General features: G+C 45.6%; 2 protein-coding genes across 2 annotated transcripts in view; both read right to left on the minus strand.

Moving 5' to 3' along the window:
- The window catches only part of cacnb2a (calcium channel, voltage-dependent, beta 2a), a 31,310-nt gene extending 12,501 nt beyond the window's left edge, over positions 1–18,809 (minus strand). Inside the window, exons 1-2 of the mRNA XM_068748014.1 lie at positions 18,726–18,809; positions 17,407–17,499 (exon numbers count right to left, since the gene is read on the minus strand). Of these exons, the coding sequence (XP_068604115.1) occupies positions 17,407–17,499; positions 18,726–18,809 (177 nt within the window). The remainder of the gene's footprint in view (positions 1–17,406; positions 17,500–18,725) is intronic.
- Positions 18,810–21,222: 2,413 nt separating this feature from the next.
- On the minus strand, positions 21,223–25,641 carry LOC137903894 (zinc transporter ZIP12-like). The gene is made up of 12 exons (XM_068748061.1): positions 25,387–25,641; positions 24,607–24,918; positions 24,310–24,517; positions 23,737–23,900; positions 23,468–23,639; positions 23,018–23,190; positions 22,774–22,917; positions 22,553–22,633; positions 22,119–22,188; positions 21,839–21,997; positions 21,560–21,747; positions 21,223–21,351 (listed from the first exon to the last, which is right to left on the minus strand). The coding sequence occupies exons 1-12, from the start codon at positions 25,639–25,641 to the stop codon at positions 21,223–21,225; spliced, it is 2,055 nt and encodes a 684-aa protein (XP_068604162.1).
- Between the last annotated feature and the right edge of the window lie 1,012 nt (positions 25,642–26,653).

The raw sequence follows: 26,653 nt of genomic DNA on the forward strand, positions 1-26,653 counted from the left end.
TGCTGCAGGATTATCCAGCATGTCCTGCTTCTTCTTTTTTTTTTATAACAACGCCCAACCCATCCCGAGGTGTTTGAAACCACGGGTCAACGAGGAGCCCAGAGACGAGGGCGGTGGAGCTGTGCAGACTGAACTCCGGCAGCAACACTGATGAAGACTCAGAGAGACAGGACGAGCCTCTGGCAGCCCGACCTGACCGACCTCTAGACCAGCTGCCATGCTGATAGTGACGGCACTGTGTCATCCACACACTGGCCACTGATAGTAGTCGGACAGCAGCGTGATGCTGCTTTGACTCACGGGCTTGTCACCAGACAGAGAACCTCAACATCTTGTTAAATATTAAGCACACAACTTAACAGTAATTATTGTTTTTATAGCGTCGGTACATGAAAACTGCAGTAATTGAAGTAAAAAGAGATGTCAGAAAAAGAGACGTGAAGCAGGCACTGAAAGGCTAATTGTGCTGCGGTTCCTATTCCATGTGTATTGATTGATTTGGACAGAGGTCCTTGCTCCAAGACCATCAATGACCTTTAAATGCAGCAGTGGTGCAAAGATCCTTAAATCACTACCACTATTACCACCATGAAACAGCCGTCATCAGAAAGGATGATGCGTCATATTAAACCAACAAATCACATTGTGATCTGGAAGCTTCCACTTTGATTTTCGGCCCCTTCATCAGTTCTTCTCTGTATTTCTTGGAGCCAGATATAGAGGAGTTTTATCTCCATTATAACGATAGAGAATCGCTGTCATGTCAAAAATACATTCTGTGCTCTTGAGCTATAAAGTACCCTCAGGATGGAGGAATCTGTGCTAAGTTTAGCCATCTTTACCCAGTTCTTAGACGGAATTTCCTCTCTTCAGGCTTAGCATGCTAAAATGCTAAACTGTAGTGCTCACAGTAAACTTAAACACAAAAATAAATGCCTTTATAAGCATTGATTTCATTAGAAATGATATTTTATGTCATCTTTTGACATACAGCGAAGCCAGACCTTAATCCCGCCACATAAATGGAAATAAGAACCAATCCAAAACAAAGCACAGATCGATAAGATTCATCAATAACCAAACAGCTTGCTAACTTTACCAACTAGTGGAACCTCAATCTGGACTGGATTTCACATTCGAGTTCGCACAATCAGCAGATTTCAGACGAGAATCTCTGGTGAATTAAACGGGGCAGTGAAGTGAGCTTGCACAGTGTGCTTCGCGTGCATCATGGCTGAAGAATGAAGCTTGCCGCTCGTTCCAAAACGGGTCGGGTTCTTGCTCACGGACCGAAGCGGGGCTGACAATGGGCTGAGTGGTGCTAGCAGTTTGAGGATTGGCACGAGTCATTCTTGGCTGAAACTAAAGCTTCGTCTCCCAGCCATCTGTCCATCAACGCCATTTCCACGGTCCATGAAATCATCGGTGCACAGACGGCACCTCCTTCGTTTAAACAAAGACAGTGAGAGAAAATGTGACGGCCGAGAGTGAGAGGCGTGACACTGCCGAGACGAATAGCTGCTAATGTTTAACGCGGAACGGAAGGAAAGGACGGAGAACGAGCAAGAAAGTAAAAGAAGAACAGATTGAACAGCGCATCGGTGAAACAAAAACAAAGTGGGTGAGAGAGAGTTGAGGGGGGAGGAGCAATCATAGACGCGGTAAAAAGGGATTGGTCGCATTGTCGTCAAGGTGACACCGGCGATTTGTGAGTATTAATACTGATGAATTGTTTATGGGTATTGTTAATTTCATATATAAAAATGTCCACCAGTTCCCCACAACCCAGATTAACGTTTTTAAGTGAATCCTTTTATTTAGTTCGATCAAACATCGCCTGTCTGAACTGAAATACGACCGAGTGTCCATGTTTAAAGCTCTGCTTTTATAAAACACCGCTTCAAAGTCTTTTCACAAAAAGTAAAGACAGAAACTAATACTCACACAATGACAATCAAACGTTCGGCGCTGCGGGACGTGAGGCGAAAACGTGGATTCTTGAGGATGCAACCCATAAAGGTTAAATAAATAAAAAAGCTTTGCACTTTTGCTTATAATGAAACTGCTGCAGTTTTTAACATTACTTGTTTATCGCACAATTTTCTGTCTTTTTTAGCGTTTGATTAGGCATCAATGACTCTTGCCGCTAAACACAATACAGGAAATGATTTACATGATTTAAAGCTGCAGGTCACAGTGAAGTTCAGCGCTCCCTACTGCTCCCTGCACACAGAGGATCCAGCCGGCCCCAGACGTCAACTTTATTCTCCTCTCTTTGTGCTGCCGCTGCTCACACGAGATGCACAAACGTGTGCGTTTTAGTGTTAAAGTAGCGTACTGCGAGGGAGTCACGGTGCACCTCGTGTGCGACTCCGCAAACCAAAGTGACGAGGAAGAAAAATAGGAAGTGTATGATTACGCCCCTTTAAATCCTGCTCTAATAACCTCCATTCTCCTGCAGTCTGGGACATTCCTCTTTGTTCAGAAGGTCGAGCGAAGACGAGTGAGACTCCTGCCAAGTTCGGGGTCAGGAACGTACGAAAGAGCCCAGCTTGAGGAGGAGAAAGCGCATTCATTCAGACTCACCAAATCTGACTCCTCACTGCCAGAGTGATACATTTCTGCTCTTCCCAACTCTGGGAGAAAACCTTCTCAGCCGCTGCCCATCTCCTCCCGGGGGGGGGGGCGCAGGAACTTCGACCAGCCCGACTCCCTCACTCCAACTGGACCCCTCGCTGCAGCTCCAGAGGAGAGCTACTTTGTGGAGAAGGTTTGAGGCAGAGGAGAGACGGTAGCTCCTCTCAGCCCTCGTTCGGCCTACTTTGATCGCCGCTAAGGCAAAGAAAGACGAGCGTCTTTCCCACGCTGGGAAAACACTCCTTCAGAGCGCCCCAGCCGTCCTCAAGACCCAAAAACAAGCCCCCCCCTTGCCCCCTTCCCCTCCCACACACACAACCTCTGTTTCTCTCTCTCTCTCACACACACACACAGTTAGGAAGTAAGATCCCTGGCCGACAGGGCGACCTGAAAATTCCAGAAAGCACCGAAAGCAGCTGTAGAAGCTTTTTAATGTCTGCATGCGAGTGTGTGATCTCCAGAAGTTTACGTGTGTTCCGCTTTGCCTCAAAGAGGTCGCTCTCTCACAGGAAGGCTATCCGATTCTGAGTTTTGATCTCTGCACATGTTGCGGAGACGCGACGAAACGTCAGGAAGTCATTATCCTCACTGCGTTTGACATGCCGTATATAAGCTTTCATCATCAAGCAGACCAAAGCCATTGAGAATTTCCGTTTTGGGTATTTGGGTGGAACATATATTTTTGTTTGGTTTTTGACATAACGAACAAGAGATTACTCGCTCTTCAAAGTTACTTTGAAGAGTTACACTCTACAAGTTATTACACCCATAAAATTAAAGTCGTATAAAAGTCGGTTTAGCGATCAAGCGGCAGATATCTAGCAAAGAGTCGGAGCTCTGGTTTAATGAGGCTGGAAGGCGACTGGGAAACTGCAGTGGTTTGGACAAAAAAACGACAACCTCATTGCAGATCAATCAAAGTGATCAGAAAAAGAAACCATAACTTATTAAAATGTTCAAACAAACAAACAAGCAGAACAGAAAAGCCAGTTCCATTTCATGTCCGGTCTGTAGAACTATAAAACTACAAGCCGTGACATTTATTCAACATTATCAGTAAAGCCCAGATTTGTGGGGGGTTTTTAGGGGGGGGGGGGGAATATTTTCTGGACAGCCCAGCCTAAATCCTGGATTATGGATGTGTTTGATTCGGGTTAACCCCTTTCTGAGGATTATCATCCAGGGCGTGTGCCCGGCACGTGACCAACTGTGGGATCGTTATCCTAATAATTTCACCAGGACAATGGCTTCAAGTCGCGCTGCACCTCACAGCGAAATAACTTTTCTGTTCTTTTGAAATAAGTAAATTATGCTTTTCAATTTCAATGTTGATAAAAAGACTGATAACATTTTCATGTTGTCCCTGAAGTAAGAAGCTGGCAGATGGTCATTGTCCTGATTAGCTGCTTTATTTAGCTTAAGTAGCACGATGTAATAAATAACATCATGGAATTCTTCACCGTCGACTGCAAGGAGTTCTCTAAAACGGGATTTTGATGGATCAATATGCCTTCTACTTCTCCCAGCCCTGGGAAATGTGCACTGGCATTGCGTCGGGTTTATTGATTAGCACACATGCGCACAGTGACGTCAACTAGCGTTCACACACTGACAAGAGCACAAAGGCCAAGAAGAGCAGCTTTTAAATCCAGTGTGCAGTAATTGGACCACAAGGGACGATCAATATAACATCCCAATCAGCTTCACGTTGAAAACAACGCCAACAGTTGCTTCCAATCATGGCGTAGAACTGAGGCGTGACCTTGTAGAGTATGAAGGGACTCCATTTGCGCCTCTGTTTAGCCTGCAGTAAATCCTACCTTCATCACGTTTATAAACCCTCCCCGAAGCTAAAAATCGCTCTTATATCAAAAGCGTAATCCGAAATGACCACGAACCGACACCTCCTTCACCGGGGCAGGGTGCTTCTGCAGGGCCGTCGTGTTTGACATTAGTTTTAGTTACAGGAAATAAACATGACAAATGAACGTATATTATGAATCCCAGCAGCTCTGCACCATGCAGTAATGTGAATGATTGATCCGGCTGTATTAACAGTGAGCGGCCGAGTCTCCAATGTTTGAGCTCAACTCAATATAATATTTATTATATATTATTTCCCCCCCCCCCCCCCCCGCACACACACACACATTGTCTGTGTTACTGAGTTCAAGTTAGCAGTGAAAATGAAGACTCCTTCATGCAGGTCTTATTTCTAAGCACTAGAACAATAATATTTATAAAATACAAATACACTTTGTTAAACGGTGACTTTAAATTCCCATTTATGGATTTATATGTACAGCACGCATGAAAGTATTTAGTACCAGTCCCAAACTTAAAGGGGATACCCAACCCTACTATATATATATATAATATATATATATAAAAGCAGGCCTTACTAATGTATTATAACCACATCAGACTGACTAATGAACCCCAGAGGGCTGGCAGCAAGCTTCTGACCCAGGTTGCCACGCCAGGCTACTTGAGCCTTGGGATCCTCTCTGATTACAGACAATGAGAGAGAGGAAAGCAGGGATAAACGCGTGAGAGAAACGAGCAGAGGAGTGGAAAAAAAGGAACCAAAAAAAAAGAGAAAAAGAAGGGAGGAAAGCTTACCCTTCCAAAGAAATGTGGAGTCAGTGGAGACACGGGAAGCCTCTCAAGCATGCCTGATGCTGTCCAAGTTGCTGGACACCGAGTGGAAGCACAGACTCGATTTATGAACCGCTGAGCTGTCCAACAGTGCGCAGCGTTTGGCGCCTGCTGCCGACTCGTTTCATCCTCACTTGAACACATCAACACATCGGCTGTCCCACATGAAGTCACAGGAAAAAAAACGCCTCACCCGAGCCAATTGGGAGGGCTGTGAACTTGTGACCAATACATTCACACGTGGGTCAGCCAGAGACACGAGCAGAGGGTAAAACACACTTTTTATACTCGAAGCACAGCGCCTCAGTTTGACCTGTGGTGACCCGGATACGATGGAGAAGATCAGGACGTCATAACACGCAGAGTCATTTTAATCAGCTAAATGGGTAGAATGCTATCTGCTAATTTAGTGATTATAGGGTTTGGGTTAAACACAAGGACACACGACTAATAACGATTTTAATATAAGTAATATAAGAACGATGTGCTCAACAGTTACAGATGCAAACCAGGGACTCTGTTTTTCATCTTTCCTGTAATCTCGACTTTGTCTCTTGTGAATTATGATCCTGAACTCTTAATGGTGCCCTTTGTAGCGCTTTAAGCTCTATGGACTAATGCTTTCTGTTGTTAAAGCGTGTCCCCATTTGGGTTAAATCTTACCCCCACATGAGCAAAGTACATCTTCTCTCTCTATTCTTCATGCTGCTGCAGCCATTAAAACAAATGATTGAGTGCATCCTGGATTTTCTTTTTGTCATAATTCTTCCACTGTTCTTTATTTCTTTCCAGTTCTCTTCTTTTTACATAAACAACTTTTTTTTTTTGTGAAAACATGAAAACCTCGCGGCGTATCTTTAAAATCTCTTGAATATAAACAAGGAAAAAAAGAAAAATCACTTTTTTTGTGAACTAATCACCAATGAAAGATTGCTTAATTTCAAATAATCAGATTTAAAAAGACTCAAAACGCAGTGCTCTACATTGGGTAAGAGAAGGAGCCTGCAGGCTGTCTGTGCCCGACAGAAAAGCCCTGCGAGCATCGCTGCCTCTGCAGAACTAAAGGCTGACACACTCTGGCATCCATCCAAAGCTAAAAACTAGACTCTACTGATACGAGGAGCGTCTTCAGCAGGACAGGCCTATAAACATCCAGTACACATCTCAGGCAGTCTATGCTACTGTGACAAGCCAGCACTACAACTAATCACGCAAGCGCCGGATAGCGAGGTAAGCTGCGGATTTACACAAAAACAAGAGCAGGTTGTGTGTGTGTGTGTGTGTGTGTGTGTGTTTGTGTGTGCTGCTTCCTTTTTACCTTTGGCTTCTTAGACATGCTCGTTCTCCCGGGGACACCTGTGTCGCTCGCCTCTCCGTTCCACAGCAACTGTAATGAATTATGCAAATCCCTTTGCTTTTGTTTTAGAGCACCCTGACCCAGGGGTGCAAGTAGCTGACGCCTGACATACAAAAAAAAACAAAAAAAAACACCCCACCTCTTTGCCTCAGTCAGAAACAGAGAGAACTGGCTGCTATGCTACCTGGCCAGCTGCTCCTAAATGCAGCCGAGGTCGCCACCAGGAGGAACCTGAACCAGATGTGGCCGTCGCTCCAACAGCAAGTGTTGTGGCGGATTCAATCGTCTCAGGCAGATCACACGTACGCACTGACGTGCACGAGCAAACACACAGATACCGAGCTTTGTGGTGTCATGTTAGCTCTAAAGGGTTTTCGTCAGCTGGCGGCGCATTAAGATTTAATTTGATAGCGTAACATCTGTTGCATGGTCAGCTCTGCTGCCATGACGTTGTAGGAAGCAGGCAGACACACACACACACACACACACACACACACACCGCATACACAACGTCTTAAAACTCCAGCTGCTCCGATACTTGACTGGAGAAGCTATGACCGCTGCGGTAAAGCGTGTGACCTCTTGCAGCTGTACGTCCACAAACCAGACATCCAATCAGGCAGTAACAGCACCATCTGGAGTCCTAATCCGCCCGGTGCTGCCCACCCCCCCCCCCTGTCGTCACGAACGTGGCCCTCAAAGTCATTAGGCTTATTGGACAGACGAATAGATACCTGGGATCAGTAGCGCTGCAGAGGCGCTGCAGCTGTGTGACATGAATTGGAACTTTCCTGACAACTGATTTCTGCAAAAAACCACAACTAAATTTTGCACATGCAATGTGAATCAGTTGATCCAGAGAATCTCTAACTCTCCACCATGTGATGATATTTGGTGTGGATATTTTGCATTGTTTTTATCAAATATTTATGTTTCCTCAACGCTTAATCTTTTAAATCGGTCAATTGTTTGTGTTTGCATATTTTGTATTTGCACGCAAAATCATTTTTTGCCAGTCTTAATATTCTCGCTTTGATCTGCTGTAATTACCGAAGAAAACGGCATAAATTAGCGAAATATGATAATTACATTCTGTAAAGTACTCAACCTTGCAGCACCGTGTGTGCAGGAATAGTTATCCGGTTCATGATGAGGACAAAGCGTAGCTGCAGTGGACCATATGGGTGGATGGAGCAAAAGTGGAGCAGCGTTTCCCCCAGGAGGAAGAACATAAGTCCAACACATGTTCCCCACAACATACCGGATAACATATAAAGTTATGGCAGCGCCACACATGGTGCACATAGTGGAGGATTCCCCCCCCCCCCCCACCTCCCCATCCCACCATGACGGTCACCTGAGAGAGGAACTCAAATTAATAGATGACATAGCGAAGCTGAGCCGAGTGCTGGACATCAAACAACTGCAGAGTGACAAAGAGAAAATGCTTCAAAGTCTGCAAGGAGGCAGAAAGTCTCAGTACCTGAAGTGTGACGCCAAAAAAACAGAGTCAAGGTCCTTGTAGTGTGCACAAGTGTGATTCTGGAAGCATTTTTTAAACCATAACTGTATTGCATCCCCCCCGCCCAAGTAGCTGATTTCATCCTCGCAAAGCCATTCTCACTCTAATCTCCCCTGATCCACATTCACTGGCAAAGAATCAGATATCAAACTCACGCATGTTGGAAAAACCTGGCGCAGCGTCACAGAAAATACCCCTCCACTATTTTATCAAAATTATAATGACACAGACGTGATTCCTGATTTTTATTTTTTTCGGGTGGTAATTTGCTTGGCGGTTCGGCCTTTGTTTGTTGCCATCTATAATGTCAATCGGATCGTCGGTCAAATTGCTTGTAACGCGCGCAGAGCTGGCAGACTCATAACTCAGATTTCATAAAGTCGGCATGTCGTAGCTTGTAGTTATATAATACTTAAATCTCTAAGCGTCTTTTTAGAACAGTGGGACATGTCAAAAAAGCAAAGGAAATATACTCTAATGGTCTCTGCATTGCCTGCTAAAGATTAAAAACCTTATCAACAGCGACGCAAAGATGTTTATGCGGTTTCCAGTTGTTGTGGAGTAGAGGAGAAAAACTTCACAAACACACCTCACTTACCCATGAGACATTTTTATTCTTGCTTTGTTTGATCATGGCAACAAGAGCAGCCTGGCAACGTGGCGCGAGGAGCCCCCTCCTCAGCGGGTTTTCAGCCTGTGATCAGGAGTGTCGGCCATAGGTCGTCATCTGCCCTGCAAGCGCGCGAGGCCAGATCACCTGCTCTGACTGAATCCAGCATCTGTCTGCAGGATCAGACCGCACCCCGCCGGAAAAAAAGGAGAAGACGGCGACAAATGTTTTCCTTCACATGGCAAAAAAAAAAAAAAAAAAAAACAAATCAGGATTGCAAAATTATCCGGCAAAAGTCCGAGTCTCTTCCTCCTCGACCCGACGGACTGATTATGTATTCGTGCTATGAATGTGAAACATCCCAGCAGGTTTAACCCCGCCCTGCTGAGCCTCAGCAGCAGGCCCAATCGTGGAGGAGATCTTTGTGGTTGAATCCCGAGGGCGAGCTTATAGAAGCATTAGGAGGAACACACGGATGCTCTGGAGGACGGGAACAGGGATCGCAGGTCACTGGAACCTCCAGGATACTGGAGCCAAATCAAAACATTCAAACCCATTTTGATGTTTTGTGGATGTCTCTTTCCTCCTCTTTTCCATTCTTCCCTCTCTCTCTCTCATTCTCTCTCTCTCTCTCTCTCTCTGCGGTTGCATCTCTGTACCTGCAGTCATTAAGAGAGGCTCAGCCAAAATGGAATTCTCTCTCGCTTCAGTCTCATTTTCAAATGGGATCAAGTCTATATTGCAGTTAAGGGGGACGATGAAATGACAGCTCAAAAGGCTGCAAAGCAATGATTATCGTCACTGTGAGATTTAATGTCCAATAATTTCACAATAAATCAATAATTGTTATTACTTCATTTAAAATGACAAAAAGAACACGAAAGCTCAGCGTGTGGTGTGTGTGGTGTTCAGCGTGAGACTCCGGTCCACTTTCAACGTGCGCCGCTCTCATTATTGTCTGAGCTAGCGTCCATATGGGCTGGCAGCCCTTCTCTGGAGCACAAGGTCGTCTGCGTCTCTCTCTGCTCTTAATTGGCTTCTCAGAACATCTGCTCCGGTTTTAAGTGATGCGCAGTTTGTCTTGGCTGCCCTGTCTGAGGTGCCGGTTTAATGGGCACAAGGTGAGCCCACAACTTTCCACCTCTTATATTCCTTAAATGTATTTATATGCCAGTGTTATTTGTTATTTAGGCTATTTCACCTTTAGACTAATGCACATGCCTTTTAAATGTGACTTTTAAAGTCCTGTCTCCATATCCCCTAAAAGATTTTAGATAGCCCTTTCAAAGCCTCACAAAAATCCTGCAGCAATTCAGTCTGAAATAACCCAAATCAGAGTTGTCAAGGTGACGGACAAGTGGAACGCCCACGCATAGGAACAGAGATTACGCTCATCGTGAAACTGTACATTCCGCTCAGATTGACCTACATCTTCCGTGAGGATTTTAGAACTCGGACTGTCACAGCTCAGCTGTAAATGAGCTGAAATGCGATTCGCTGACATCAGTGTTTCCAGGCTGCAGTGAAGCTCTGCTGCTCACAGGCCCTCCTAGATATAGATCACACTTTCCAGTCCAACGGTGAGGCGATGGATTATGTATCAGTGTAAAAATCCACCTAAACCAGAGACATTCTTCAGGGTTTCTGTTTCCAGACGCTTTCACATTCTCTGGAAAGGCAAAAGGAACTCGCAACCACTTCCAGGGAAAAACCCTGCTACAGTCTGCTCTGCTCTGGCACCGGCACTCCGCAACTGGCCACGCTTCCCGGAGTCTTTCCGACATGGGAAATTATTTGACCGCTAGCATGGACTCAAAATCAGTATTGTCAGGGAATAATTACAGCGCTCTGCATAAATACAGAGGTGCTGCCATTTGTTTGTTCTTCATGCGATCACGTTTGGGTTCATGTGAAATATGTACCGGTACGCTGATTTTAATGATTCCTTGCCTTTTCCTTTTCGCCATCAAATTGGAATTTGTGTTTTTTTCTTATGAAATGTTTCAGCAATTATTGGGTGGGTTGTCATTAAAGTTGGTACGAAACTTAGATGTTTAGGTTTACAAAGGGTCAAATGTTTTAGATGTAAACAATAACAAAAGGAGTGTGAATTACGCCGGGCTGTACCGTTTAATGGCATTCATTTCAACAGGGGGGGGGGGGTTCCGTTTCCCCTGATGCTGATCACTGGTTTAAATCAATACACAAGTAGTACCGACAATCCCTGCTTGCACCTTAGCTCTCCTGGAAAGCCTGGAACACAACAGTCAGGACGGGAGGGAGGCCTGCTGTCTTCAATTAGCCGAGTTTCCGTGAGAAGTGTCGGAAGACCGGCCACTCTGCCCGTCAGACAGAATCCCATCCGGCCGGTCTCTGTGCTCCGCATTCCATTCCGAGCAGGATTGTGTTCTGACCCATTTCAGATGTAAAAACAAAACACTGGTTCGGTGCTCCATATTGGAAACATGTGAGATGAGTGTCAAATAAAGAGCAGTGAGTCACGGCAGCAAGAGTCCTGTCGGGGTCAGCGCTGGATCCGGTTACTAGACTGCCCTCTCGGAGCCAAAGATGCAGGCTGCGCTCGGATTATTATATTTAAGTTCATAATAAACCCTTTGTTTGCACAGTTATTAAACACAAACACGTGTTTTCAGTATGCTCGGTCATAATGAAGGGTTTGTTTTCATGCAGACACCTAATCAACAAGGATTAGAACCCTGGCATGGAGCGTTAACAGCTGGTCCTCCATTCTACTCATGAGCAGAATTACAGCTCAGACACTTGTTGGGTGAATTTTTTGATTCATGCCGCTGCAGCGTTCTGCACAGGACTGCTGGCATTTCCCTTCTCTCCAACATCTGGAATAAAGTTGGTGCTGCAGTTCAGAGGCCGGACCCTTCCAAGGCCACATTTCTAGACAGAATACGTCATAATTGGGCTCGCAACGATTGATCCTATTTCAAAAGATCCACAAAAAAAAAGCAGTGTCTTTGGCTGAATTCAGGGGATGCGACTGTTTAACTTCCCAGATGCACATTATCCACTCCTTACAGGAGCGGGGGGGGCTTAAGCCTGGATTCTGCAGGTATGCCTTTCTTTGTCTTACGTTTAACTGAGTAGTTTTAAGGTTTGGACACAAACCAAGCAATTCGAAGTCATCATCTTGGTTTTTAGGACATTAAGATGCATTTGGAAACACACTAAACCAAACTGTTAATTGATAAATGAAGACATTAGACATCAGTATCACCATAATGCATTTAAGTCAAATGGATCAAAGATCAACTCACTTATCATGAATGTTTACAGTTTCCCATTTTTATTTCTATTTTAGTGGCAACCAATTTGGAAATGCTTGATTTAAATTTTTTATTTTGTTTATGCAGCCGGTTTGAAACATCAATAGCATAATTTAGATAAAGCATCTTGTATTACAGCACAAACCGTCACTCAGGCTACAAAGAGGATTCTTTTCCATATTAAACTTTCATAATTACTTATATATAAGTATAATTTTATACAGCTCAATATGCTACCATTAAAGAGGATAATAATTAGAACAAAGAAGCAAATCTAAATAGCAGTTGTTTATATTATTATAGTTATTTATAACTGCATGCCATACAAAGCTGTAGAGAGGTGACAAATTGACCTTGAAATATCTGAGCTGATATTGAACTTTCATACAGACATTTAAATGTTTTTATCAACCTAAGGCTGGGATTAATTTGGATTTTACACAATAAAATAAAACCCTCTAATCTAATGAGTGTTTGTCTCTGCGTTTTTACGCTTTCACGTTTGCATTAGAGTTAAAGTGTAACATCGCCATCTAGTGGTTAAATCTGGCTAAGGAGGCTCGTCTTTATCCGCAGTACTCGAGGATCATGTGGATCGGGGAAAATCCTCGCTGTGTGTTTTGGATTTCTGAAATGGTGTACAAACATCAGACAGAATAAAGCAAGGAGGAAACAGTTCTCGTCCCGGTCCTACGCCAGGGACTCAACGGAACCCGATCACTGTCTGAATGACACAAAGGACAGGAACAGAAGGTCTTATTGTGAACACCGACCCATCAACGGAGCGTGACAGCACAACTCCAGTCCGCCGCTCAAAAGCTGGAATAAATATGAAATTAAAGATTGATTGTGTTTTGCACAGAGCTCTGCAGAAAGCTAAAATCCTGCAACGCTCTGAACTGGTATTCCAAAAAAAAGACCCTTATTGCCCTTTGCCATTGGCAATGGCAAAGGGAATGCTTGGGACGTCCATCTGCTACCTCAAAGCCACGATGACATTAAAGTTATTCACGATCCGATCAGACTTACAGATATTATGTCTGGATCAATCACACAGTTGAAGCCATCATTTAAAAACAACTGGATTAAAACACATTAGTCTTCTCTCTCTCTCTCTCTCTCTCAACCCTCGTTATGAATCAGCATCAGAGCCACACACTCACATATGGAAGCTGTGCTCTCCGGCGATGGCCCAGCCCACAGCACGGCATGAAGGGGACCAGGGCGGGGAGGAGCCGACGGCCGTCTCACACACCCCCCGTCAGGCAGCAGCATCCGCTCAGCCTCGCTCCATGCCTGGAACGCTTGATCCACCAGAAGACACAGGGGAGACGGACGGAGGCGGTCCCTGATGGAGGAGCCCCCCCCCCCCCCCCCTGCTTCTGTCCACCCACCCCACGCGTACGCCCCAAATCCTCAGACACTCACAAGATTCAATAAGTCAGATTCTGCTGTCCCCTCCCCCCCCCCATCCATCCATCCCAGAATATTGCAGCAGAGTGTACGAGCCGACGGTGAGAAGCAAGTCCGGGATGACGGTTCGCCCCACCCAGAACCTCTGAGCTGCCAAATCCTCCGCAGTGTTGCCGCGCTGAGGCAGGAGACCCGAAGCAGGGTGGCACACGGGAAGGTTCAGCTATTGGTAGATGAAGACACACTCATCATCATCATCATCATCACACAAGTTCCCTCTCAGCGTGGAGGGAGGTGGAGCTCCGGGTGTCCCTTCCTGACCGCTGTCACTCATTTGCAAATGAAGGACACCACCTTAACACCCCCCCCCCCCCCCTCCTTCCATCCCGGGTTCAGTCTGTTTTCTCCTCGCCCTTTCCTTGCACCCCCCCCCCCCCCCCCCATCCTTGTGATTCATACTTATTTTCTGTGCGTGTGCTTCTGCAGACTGCATTGTGCTTTTATGCCCCACAGTCGGTGGTGCAGAGAGCTCGTTCACGGTGGGACTGATGGATGTGAACGCGCCCCCCCCCCCCCCCCCCCCCAACGCGTTCAGGTGATCGAGTCCAGACCAACGAGCTGTGTTGAAACTGCCGCGTCAGGCAGAAGTGCACGTCTTCTCTCGCTTGCTTCGTCTCAGGACAAAATCTAAATCACAACATGAAGATCACGCCTTGATAGCAATTATTTCTGCTATCAGACAGACGTGTGTGTTAAAAGTCAGAAATGTTTTCGGCAGCAAACCAGAACCCAGAACCTTATAATGGCACATAACGCCTTGTAACTCACGTGGGTTCCACGTTTCTAACACAGAGTATGGAAATGACTTCTCTGCTTGCACTGCACCAGTTTAAATATTAACTATTTTAGGTCCTACATCTGAATGACTGATTCCACGGTCACGTCTGAAACAGACGAAGCCGCCTGCCATCACCTCCCAAGCCCTAAAGTGGGGGCTTCACGCTATCTTTGTTTGCTTAATCGATACTTGTCTGTTTGTGTTACAAATTAAAACCCCTCAGGTCTCATTTTAATTTCCGCTTCTCTCACAACGCACCAACAACTTCCTGATAAGGTTAGTGGATCACACCTGTTAGTGGATCACACCATCACCTGCTCTGGGGATCATCGGTGATGGTATTAATATCTATATCTCTTCTTCTCCTCGGGACTGACAGCCGCTCAGCCAAATGTAGATCTGTCAGCGTATTTCCTCTCTTGGAAATTGTTTGATGCATATGATTAAATAAAATGATGCGTTCAAAATGTATCTACGCGGTTTACTTTTCCAGTGCAGTTTGGAAGCTACAGTAATAACTTATAACTTTAGAAATGTCAATAAATAGTTTGCTCTCAGTGTTACATGAGACATTAGTTAAAGTGTCATTTTGCAGAATGTCTTTTTCCATTTCGTTTCTTAGAACGTTTTTTTTTTTTTGTTAGTGTCACATGTTCAGGAAACATTTCTCCAGCTGGAGTTAATGACCATTTAAATTTAAATTATCACTTAAAATGTTTGATGTAATTTATTTCTCGCCACTAGATGGCAGTCTGGCTCCTATGAAATGAGCACAGCAGGTTAAAGCACATCGTAAATCACTTAAACTCATCCACCATGCTTGCATTTTCATGCCAAAAAACACACACACTTTCCAGAAATACCTGCTATTGGAAAATTATGACACAAGTAGCTCAAAGGTCAGACAAAGGTCAGCAGGATTAATGCTGCACACTCCATACCATTCACTGTATGGTGCTGTTATACATTACACGCAAAAGTCAAGGGTTGCCATGTCTGATAGGAATAAATAAGCTCACTGCGTCACTCGACTCGAAGCAGAGAAAAAAAAATAATGACGATGACAATGAAATGAAAAAAATGCCTCTAATCGGGGTCGGTGTGAGAAGCTTTATTATTCTTTGGACACATGTTCATCCGCTGTTTGCTCAGAGCTTCGTTTCTCACTCTGTCGGGCACTTTGTTAACTCCGTTTCTAGAGAGACGCTATATAAAGAAGGTTTATTATTATTATTATTCAGGGTCATTGGGAGGGTTGGACGTTTCCCAGGATGCACTAGGCTCAAGGCAAACTCTCTAAACGTACCGCCAGCCTGCTCACATTTACAGCTTCAGGGAGTTCTCAGTTTCTAATATGATCAGAAAGCCCAGCACACCAGAATCCATGAGGCGTGCCTCTCCCAACAAGGCTACGGCACAGCTAGCAGCTGGTTAGCTTAGCTTCAGGCTATAGATTCTCTCTTTTCTTCACCGATTGCCCCGGATTTACCTCTGAATGAGAAATAGTTCATGAAACCGCCAGTTTTCACATCCATACTTTGATTAAACAAACCAGGAAGCTCCTTAGACGATTCAAGAAGACCACTCCACGCAAATAAAACCAAAACCAGAAGCTTCCGGACCTTTTCCTTGCTCGCCTTCTCAGCTCCAGTTCCAACACTGACCTCGGGAATCCCACGGCGGAGCAGTCCGGTCCGGTCCGGTCCGGCCTGGAACTCCGGCCATCCCAGCCTCCCCTATACTCCCAGGAGGGCATCAGGCCACGACCGCAGGGAAACATCTCTCATCCAATTCTCTCTCAACCTACTCGCTGTCTGACCTCTGACCCTCCATCTGCAGCAGCGCGACTGATGCTTCCTTTCAGAACACGCAGTTACTTGAAAGTCGCTGTTATGATGCCCGGAGCTATGCTGGATCAATCAGAGGGTCGACCTTCACTAGTTGTTCTAAAGACGCCCACAGGACAGTCAGACGTATGAGACATAAGTTGGACGTGAGGGCAAAGCACAACACGCAAAAGATGAGTTCAAAAATCACACGATGGAATGCTGAATAGTTGTTAGTCGGTTAAATAATCAGCGCCAGCGTGATTGATCACGAGAGCGGGAGGAATAAGGTCATTCTCAAACGGCTGCTATGATAACACAATTGGAAAAGGAGTATTTACATTATTATCCAAACAGAGGAGTTACTGGAAGGGGCTTCTATTTCTGGGGCCTCCTTGTGGCAAACGTCCCGACGAGGATATTTCTGCAGGCCTCCGCCAACCTTGAAACTCGCCACTCCTCCTCTTTACTCCCGACCCGCTCCGGTTTCTGACTCAAACAGCCTCTGATTCCTGTAGAACGTGACGTTATGTTACCGACAATCCCACTCCCAGCCTAGTATTTATGTGAGATGACTCAGTGGAGGGGAATTCCCCATCAGGGGGGGGGGGGGGGGGGGGGCAGAGGCTATGGGAATGGGCATGACTTCCCCCTCGGCGGCTCCAACACCTGAACTTCATTCAGAAGTTCTTGACAGAGCGGCCGGCCGGCCGGCCAGGAGACGCCGTCTCTCGCTCTGATCTCCTCCAGCTTCCTGTTGCTCTCCCCCGCTGCCGTGTCAAAGACGAGACGGCGCCCGCCTCCTCCCAAAAAAGGCAGAAACATCTAGGCAGGGGCAGCGCATCCTTAACCCGGCCAATCCCATCCTTCTGTGGGTCCGCTGAACAAAGACCAGACCGCGGCGGGGGTCTGTTTCATAACAGGCTGCTGTGTTGCGGCTCAGAAGAGAGGCCTCTACTTAGCATGCTGTACCCAACGGTGTTTACAGAGGGCCTTCACTGCAGTACACATCTCATATCTGATGGATGATGATGACCGAGGCCGGGCTCTTGCGCCAATTTGCATTTACAGTTATGGATTTACACATTTTTAAACACACACACACACACACACACGTGGTACATTCCTGCAGGAGACGTTTGATAGCTGCATATTATTAAGGAATATATCTTTGAATAGCAACATGCTAATATATTACACACAAAATGAACAGTATGAGCATGTAGACCGATTTCATTCACTTTACCTGGCGAACAAGGCTGTTGGTTGTGGTGTCGGAGGAGGAGCTGCCGTCTGAGCCTTCGAATCGACCTTTTCTTCGAGCTCCTTTGCCGTGAGACTGCAGAGCGCAAGAAGAGAAAGAGTCGGATTGCAGAAGAGGTTAAAGGCTTTTTCTGTCTATTTTTATACACAACATTTCTAAAAAGGTACAATAAATCATTTATCGTATGTCGCGATAGTTCCTCCTGTTCATGCGCTCCATAGAAATGGTAAAAAAAGAGCCCTTGATGCTCTAAAGTCTGAAATTTGGAGGACAATTTTACTATTTCTTGCCATCTCGTGAATCCAATAAGATAATCATCTCTTTTTCAAGGCAAGGTGCAGGTCTGAACAAGAATATTCACCGATTATCATCTTAATAATTGACCTTATTGACGTCCAGTCCAGTCCAGGGTTTTTACTTTAAGTGTAATATTATTACAGGTATTATAAAAACAGTGATAATTATGTGGGTGAGCTGATATGGTCTGAGGCTGGGAAAAGTAATGCACTTAGCTCAAAGCGCTCATGCCGAATGCGTTGCTAGTGGCAACTGAAAAACAGAAACTGATCTCAAATCAGCATTATATTCCAGCTTGCTCCCTCGGGACAGGCTAATGGTGCACACGTCAGAGAGAGAAAGCTGCACAGAGAGCATCCGGAGAACAGGATGAGGTTAAATTATCTCCAGCAAGCAAAAAAAAAAAGGAAAGAATATTTTGAACACGTGCATTTTTGCAATTTTTGTCATATTTTATCTGGGACTCATCTGGCAAAAAAAATTCTGTAAATCTTTTTTGCTCGTTTGGACTTCAGTCAGTGCATTTGTATTCAATATAATCAATTAATTAATTAAAAAAGAGACAGTTTGATATATATTTTTCATATACAGTGTATATATATATGACACTTAGAGGAGAAAGTCTACCGGCCACGTCACCAGAATAACATTTTAATAATTTCCTTTTAAATGGTTTCACGTGGGACGAGAAGAAATGTCACAAGCAACGTGCCAATAATTTAGTATACACTAAATACCAGCCAGGTAAAACGCTCACTGCGCTACAGGTAACAGCATCGAAGACATTTCTGAGGGAAAACCACCATTAAAAATTAAATAATTTGTCGCGCGCGAGCCCGCGTCTCGTGTTTACGCAGCCGAAAACTTCCTGAAACGGCAGCAACCAATCAGCGCGAGGCAAATAGACACAGGTGAACCAAGGTGAAGCAGGTGCGCTCTCGGCTAACTTCCGTGAACTTAACAAATGACAAATTATGAACCATTACATTTGAAATTCAACTTACTTGTAGCATCGGTCGCTCCGGTGGATCCGTGCGCGTGTCCAGAGGCGCTGCCGCGCTTCTTTTAGGAGGATTATTGACAACCATTATATCACTTAATCAATAAAAACCGGTACGCCAGCTGTGATCAGAGTGACGGTCATTTTGAACCGGTCTGCGTTGCGGGGGGAGAACCGGCACCGCCAACCTTCAAGTTTGAGACGGAGGAGCGAAAAGGAGGAGCCTGAGCGGAAGGTTCGGTTCTGCTCCGGAATGAGATGGAGAAGATTTGATTTCTCGGATCTTTCAGCTTTCAACATCATATTGTCGCCTCATCGGTGGCGCGCCCTCCCCCTCTTACCCACGCTGGGTTGTGCGCTCTCCTGCTCCGTGCGCGCCCCGGAGTGGATCCAACGCCAACGCGCCTCTGTCTTCCCACGACAACGACACCCACAGGACGGAGACGAACGAACAACTTTAAAATAGGAAATCCGTCCGTAAATAACGTTTAACCCGAATTTTGGGTCGGGAATAATTTAAATCGATTAAGTATTTATGAGATCAATCCAATCGCATGAAAGCAGATGATTGGCTATAAAATAAAACTAATTCTGGATCTAATTTGAGGTAAAAGGAGCTAAACAGCTCTTAAATAGCACAAAACCTTCACCAAAGTGATTAATAAATGGTTTTATCCCCACACACTCTGGTCACATGACCATAATAACCATAACCACGTTCACTGTTAATACTTCTCCTGCCCAGTCCAGGCTTTGACTGTTTTCAGATCAGACTTTTGTTTTTCGTCATTGCCCTCTAGTGAGTTTGTGTGCTATAAACATTCTAAAGGGCCAGCCCGCAAATAATCGGAGAACAAAACCACCTCTCGTTTCACGGTTCATATTCCTAAACATGTGAACGCATCATTTTTGTCTGTTCTTTAAAATCAACCCTGTAAGTTGCAGTTTACAAAAGGCACGACTCAGATTTAAGAACGGCGGCCTATTTTAGACTGAGCAAAAATAAATAAAGAAGGATCGCAGGTGTTAAAGCTTTTCTTTCAGCTGCATCCTTTGAAATCAAAAGGGAAAAAACGCTTTTAACATTTCCTGTCTTATCCCCTTCTCTGAGCGTTTCCCCTTTGTTCCGCGCTCCGCTGCCCTGATGACCCCCCCCCCACCGGAGTAGATTGCTTCTTCCGAGACACTTCTAAAGAACAAGTGAGGACACTCGGTGTTGACACCCAGCATGGCAAAGATAACAACAAGCTCAACCAGTTGGGCCGAGCTTTCCTGGAAACGCCAACGGGACCGGCGTTTCCGTAAAAACAGCAAAAATGCAAGAATCAGAGAAAATCTGTTGGACTTCCCGCTATTGTTTGGACATCGCTTGGGAAGTGACAGTCAGCTTTTTCTGCCGTGCTAGCTATAGCCGAATACTCGCGTGACGCCCGTCAATACAGCTGACTTTGCACTTTTACCATGAGCCTAGAAAGGCAAATTAATAATAAAAAAATGCAACGAGCTCCTAACTCGGATAAGACAGATGCTAAACAGCTGTTCAAAATATCTACAGGAAAAAAACCTGTTGTCGCCAATGCGATTCTATGCACTAAAAAAGTTTTGCTTTAATTAATCCCATTGCATTGATACATTCGTTATATTCTCTACTTCATCCGCCTCCGGCCAGTCAGGAGTGTGTGTGTGTGTGTGTGCTGTGTGGGCCAGATCGGGCTGGGGTTTCTGTCTCGTACAACAAGCGTTAGTCATCAAGAGAGCGAGTAGCTCAGGTGGGTGGAAGCAGCCTCAGATTGGATCACAGCGAGGCTTTGAAACAGAGAATAATACCTCTGAGACGCCTCACAGCAAGAAGGTACCGGGTTTAAATCCTATCTGTGAGGACTTTGTATGTTCTCCGCGTGTCTGCGTGGGTTTTCCCCGGTTTCCTCCCACCTCCAAAAACCAGCAATTTAGGTGAACGGATTACTCCAAATTGTCTGTAGTGTGTGTGTGTGAATGATTGTCTCTCTCCGACGATGTGATGGCGACGCGTCCGGGGTGTACCCCGCCTCTCGTTCATTGGCTGCAAAGCGGAAAAGTGTGGATGGGCATGCCAAGAAGAGGTATGGATGCGTTTCAGAGCACGACATTAAGTTACACGACTGAATGACACTCATACGCGGACATAAATTACACTCTGCACAACAAACCGAATGTTCGTTTGTTGTTGAGAAATTAATTCAAAATCAAAAGTTGTGAGTGTTTGAGGCAAAATATATATATATCTCACAAAACAACAGATATGCACAAAAGTACCTGATGCATTCAAATAAGGCCACGAGAGTTTAGTGTTCGTAAAAAATACAAAAATAAATCAGCATGTAAAAAAGAGAAGATTCGTAGAGATATTTAACGTTTGCCTTGATAAAACATCGCGTCTGTAAGTTGATTGCGCAAAAAAGAGGGAGACCATAAACAAAGGAATGACTTTTGTCGGCCTAAAAACGCCATTCAGACCACATTTAGAATCTGAGTTCATGTTCAAAGAGTGCCAGCAGCAGGAGGCAGGCCCAACCCATCAGCAGGCCGAGGTTCTGCATGAGAAACACGAGGAACGGTCTGTCGCTCGTCACTCGGTTCATCTCCGGAAGCTAAGAACAGAAAGAAAAAACAGCAAAGCCATTTGTAGTTCTGAAGGAGATATCGGGAAGAACTAAGCACTAAAACCAGCGATGTGGTCAAAACATTTAACACCAATTCCCTCACGATCTTTTCACTTGGGTTCTTAACATTTTCCCATTTTCCTGAAGGCATCTTTAAAACCTTTGGCATCAAGTGAAACACAGCGCCTTCCCTTACCATCTCTACCAGTGACAAGTAGAGGAAAATCCCAGCGGTGACAGCAAAGATCCACTGCTGCACCCCCGTCTCCGTGGAAACAAACAGTCCGATGTAGAGGCCCACAAAGGCCGTCAGAGCGCTGAGGAAGTTCATCAGCACGGCGGTCCTCACCGGGAGTCCGGAGCTTAGCAACACTGCAAAGTCACCTGCAAAGACAGAAAGAAGAAAAGATGTCAAGCAGAATATATAAAAATAAAAATAAGCCCCAAGGCCGGAGAGAGGATCGTGACCTCTCACCCATCTCGTGCGGGATCTCGTGGCACAAGATGGCCACGGTGGTCGCCATGCCGGTCTCGGCCGAAGAGGAGAAGGCCGCCCCGATGACCAAGCCGTCGGCAAAATTATGGAGGCTGTCTCCCACGATTACCATCACAGCCAACAGGGGAACTCCTCGTCCTGGGAACACGAAGGGGGCCCGGGTCGTCATGGGGACAATTAATCTGTCATTCCAGGCGACTAATTACTCGGAACATCACGCTCAAAGTGTGTTTTGGAGCCCGTGCTTGTTGGACTTTACTCTGGTGCGATGGCCTCCTCGTGTGCGGATCCGGAGACACTTCTGCACACTCCAGGTCATCCACCGGACCCTGCGGGATACAAAAGAAAACCACAACAAAGAATCGTCAAGGCAACCGAAAGGGAGGTTTTTGTCTCTTTGTGTTTGCCAATGTTCTACTTTTGATGTACGTATTTAACGTCACACGACTCGACACAAGCTTGAAGCGCATTCCGAATGATTCAGGGCTCCTCGTTCTGCAACATCCTACATGCCCTGCCCTCCATTTCCTCCCACGCCGCTCCTCATCGCCGTTACATAAGAGCAACGCTCAGAATTAAATTAATGACAGGAAGCGAATTACGGGAAGTTCCGGAGCTGATTATCGGAATAAGGTTTTCCTGTGAGTAAGTAAGATAAACACAGAGTGCAGTGTGGGTGGAGGTTAGACTGACCAGCTGTATGGTAGAGATGGACTTGCCCCTCTGAGTCTGACCGTTGCATTGGAGCTCCAAGGGAAGGTCACCGGAATGACCCTGCAGACAAAGGTCATGAGACCCGCTTTCACTCAGCAACCAGCGCTGGAAAAGTTCAGTCTTGGCACAAAGTTCTTTGTTCATGAAAACTCTTAAAGGTCAAAGAAAAAAACGAAAAGAGACTAAAACTAAATTCTTACATGGCCATGAGAAGGAACCAAAAAGGAAAAGATCCTCTCAATGAGGAAAAAGCCGTAGATCCCCGCGACCACGCCCAGAATCTTCCACAGATAATCCTTTCCTTCTACATCGTGATCATGGGAATCATCATGGAGGCCGAGGATCTCCAAAGAAGACAAAAGGGTTTGTAGTCAATTCGCTCCACATTCCACATAGAGTACTTGTTATGGTTAAAGAGGAAGATGCAGTGTCGGCGTCCCATACCTGTGGTATCAGGTGTAGGAGTGCGTCTCCTGAGAGGGTCCCCACTGCCAAGCCCACAAACAGCTGCAGGACGAGCGCGTAGGTTTCCTGGCAGGAGGTGCAGAAGATGAGGCAGATGCCGAGCATGGAGCCCAGCGTGAGGAGGAGGACGGCGGCCGTGCTGTAGCCATACTCTGCAGCAGGAAAGTATTTCACCTTTAGACACTTATTTCCGCATAAATCAGTGATACAAAAACATTTCTTTTTTTTTTTTAATCGGAATGGTATCTGTAGCTCCTATTGGGGTAAATAGTTGCACTGGTGTGACGCTCTCTCCTGGAATTATGGTAAAGTGGATCAGTTTACTTTTTATCTTTACTTATGTAATAGTTGAGTCTAAGATTAAGTAAAAAAAAAAAAAACGAATTTTCAGTCGGCTGAATGGAGGAACCGTGAGGTGAAACGTCTTACTCTCCAGAGCAGTAGGCGGAGATCGTCTTCTGCTTTGTTCTGCCATTTCACAGGCGTTGCCTAGCAACTGCTGAATGATGGCTGGGCAAATTTGACTGAAGTGCTCCTTGGAAATTGGCAAATGAGGATTCAGAGCAAAAATATCCAGCAGCTGATTGGCTGAAAAGCATACCTGATTAGATTAAAAGGAAAAGGCAAAACTGAGGATGAGGAAGGTGCCCTCTATATGAACAACAGCTTATGATATTCCCCTTTTAATCAAGCCTCACCTCCGCCCAGTCTCTTGTAAGCCCTCCATGTCCATGGCTGTCGCCGTCCGGCTGATGTACAACGGCTTCCTGTGAACTCCTCGCGATGCTCCGCCTCTTCCTGTCGTGACTGCGTGCCGCCGCTTCCTGTCCGACTCCCAGCTGATGAAGCAACTCCTCTAAGTCTGAGCAAAGGAATCCCCGCATCACGATGCTGCACATCAAGTTATATTCAACAGCCTGACTTTAATGCGCAATTTACCTCTTTTCATATAAATAACCATTTATATTTTTTTAGAGGCTTGAAAATGTATCTGACACAGATATTCAACGTGTTAAAACTAAGAGACAAAATAAAGACGATTTGCTCTTTTATGCATTACAACACAGTCCTCAAGGGCAATGAGAGGAAAGAAAAAGATGATTATTTTAATGTCAATACCTTCATAATAAATACTAATTTGTCCCCCAAAAAATATGGCATTCATTAGGTGAAGCTAAAAGACAGTGAATATTATATTTAAATTGTCATTTGTTAGAAAAATAAAATATTTTTGTGTGTTTAAATGTCTTTAATTTTGCTTTTGAACTTGCCCACTATCTGGAGGTCACTTGTGCAATTTAGAGCTTGAAAGATATAGTTGGTAAAGAAAGCAGGAGATGGGAGGCTCCTCAGTCGGAAGCAGCTTCTCTGTAGAATATGGCTGATGATGGCTGCAGCCACTTTTGGCACAGACGCCACATCCGCTCCGGTATTTTCATGCACATTAACATCCTCAAGTAGACCAGGAGCATCGATACACTGTGGGATCAAAGTTAAACAGGTCACATCCGGATCCTCAATTACCGAGATATGATAAACCTCTAAGTAAAAAAAAACAAACTCCTTACTTGCAACCCAGATAAGGTACCTCGGCCGTAGTCCTGGTTGATGAGCTGCAAGATACTTTCCGTTTCGCTGGGTGATAGGAAGTTACCGTCCTCATCCGGGTGCAGATTGGTCAGGGCCGAAAGGTAGAACCGATAGTTCTCAAATGGAGGGGAAGAATTGGAGGGAAAAGAGGTCACGTTTGACCCACATAGGTCTCGCAAGTTGATTATGTAATACAGCAGGGCAGCGGCGATGCGCTGGTACCCTTCAGTCGTGAGGTAAGCCTCCCCGTCGTCCTCTAGCACTGACAGAGCGACGTCTGGTGTCAGACACTGCAAGACATACAGGAACGCGAGGAGAAGGCCGGCATGGTTTAGGTGAATTTGAACGACAGGACATCGTTAAAAATTGTGGGTTTGATGAAGGGCCGTTTGGAGCCACTCCAAATAAAGAAGCTGGCTCCATTGGGAGGAGATAATAAAGCAGAACGCTGCGCTTCCAGTTTTAGAATCTCCCTTTCTAGTTTTGGGAACGCAGAATCCTTTTGTCAGCTCACCTGCATAAACATGTTGAATGCCTCTAAAGCTGTCCGACTGGGGGGGGGGGGGGGGGTCTAAAGCCACTCGGCATGAATGGCCCCCTCATAGAGGCTGAGGTGTAAGCCTTCACATTTACTCACATTCCAGCCACAGCAAGTGCCCGTCTCAGAATGAGCAGGCCGGAGTGGGTGAATTCTTAAAGCATAATCAGCATATTCTGGATGTGAAAGGTTCTTATGTTATCGTGCGGCGAGGCCTCACCTTGTCACAAACGTCCTGAGATGTGCCCGTCCGCTCTGCACAGCGCACCGCGTGGAGCAGCTCGGCGATCAGGATACTGATGTGGTTCTTCTGGAGCTGCGGCTCGCCATCCATACCCAGGGGCAAATCCAAGGCCCTGAGAGCCTCCTGCAGGTGCTCCGGCTCCTGCCCTTTCACCTCCCACATCCTCCCCAGCAGACAAAGAGGCAATAGCGGCAGCAGCATCAAAGTCGGAGCGCTTCTCCTCAGCTGCATGTTCCTATCCCGAGGCGTTCCGACTCCCTCGAGCTCCCAGGATGGGCTCGGGTCTGGAGATAATGAGGAGATGATGGGTAGAAAGGAAAAAAGCAAGCAAAGCGAGAGAGATGTCTGACTCAAGGTGGACAAGAAAAGAAGAGCTGTGAGAGGTGTTTAAAAAAAAAACGTTTGGAGGACAGGAGGGCAAACCCTCAGCTGAACCGGACCTTGCTGTGCCGAATGGTCAGTCAAAACCCGGGCCCCTCAGTCCAGAACAAAAGGATTAGTGCAAGCGAGTGAGAGAGCGCATGGGGCAGGGAGAAGGGGGTGAGAATGGGGAGACGGAAAAAGAATTAGTATTGAGGAAAAGCAGGAGCTGGCGAAAAGCTCCAATGAACACAAAGCCGCATGTTATTTTATATACGGGTGTGAGATGGAGCTGCAGGTCAAACGGACTGAGCAATAAGAGGACGATGGCTGGCTGTAATGAAAAAACTTTCTGTTCTCCCAACTCCTTTAACTCATTGAGTGCCAGCCATGTCGGGGTTGGCAGTGAATATTTGGGTTTCAAGAAAAAGTATTTAGACGCCAATGGCACTCAAAGGGTTAATTAGGATTGTTGTCCTCCTCCCTGCTGGATAAACTGAAAATACAGTTGTTGTTTGGGGTGAATTATTGGGCATTGGTGCTGCTGGTAAAGTCTTCTTATAAGAAGTAAGAGTTGATTAAGCTCCTGAGGATTAGCAATGGCAGCCGTAGAGGTCTGTGGTTGCCATGGGAAACGCTGCCTAATTGATCATTGTTTGTGACACACTTTTGGTTATCCCATATTTGCTATTGCTAGTATGACAAATTACATATCAAGCAAAGGACTAGAAATTGTCTTAGCTTTGATGTTAGAATTCATCTTTGATGGTGCCAATAAATAAAATCTTGTCATGTCAAGTCAGTGTCATGCGTTTCTTGATGCATGCCATAACATTTATCTGCAAATCCCGGTCAAACAAACGTAATATCGTCAGCTATTAGT

This window comes from Brachionichthys hirsutus, chromosome 14 (genome assembly GCF_040956055.1).
Source record: "Brachionichthys hirsutus isolate HB-005 chromosome 14, CSIRO-AGI_Bhir_v1, whole genome shotgun sequence".
NCBI classification, from domain to species: Eukaryota; Metazoa; Chordata; class Actinopteri; order Lophiiformes; family Brachionichthyidae; genus Brachionichthys; species Brachionichthys hirsutus.

What these genes read in the sequence shown, in the direction of transcription:
- LOC137903894 (XM_068748061.1), bottom strand. Translation starts at nt 25,641, where the DNA reads ATGCAGCTGAGGAGAAGCGCTCCGACTTTGATGCTGCTGCCGCTATTG. An exon ending in TTACAAGAGACTGGGCGGAG is followed by an intron (nt 23,640 to 23,736) that starts GTGAGGCTTGAT and finishes TAATCTAATCAG; the next exon opens with GTATGCTTTTCAGCCAATCA. An exon ending in TCCGCCTACTGCTCTGGAGA is followed by an intron (nt 23,191 to 23,467) that starts GTAAGACGTTTC and finishes TTCCTGCTGCAG; the next exon opens with AGTATGGCTACAGCACGGCC.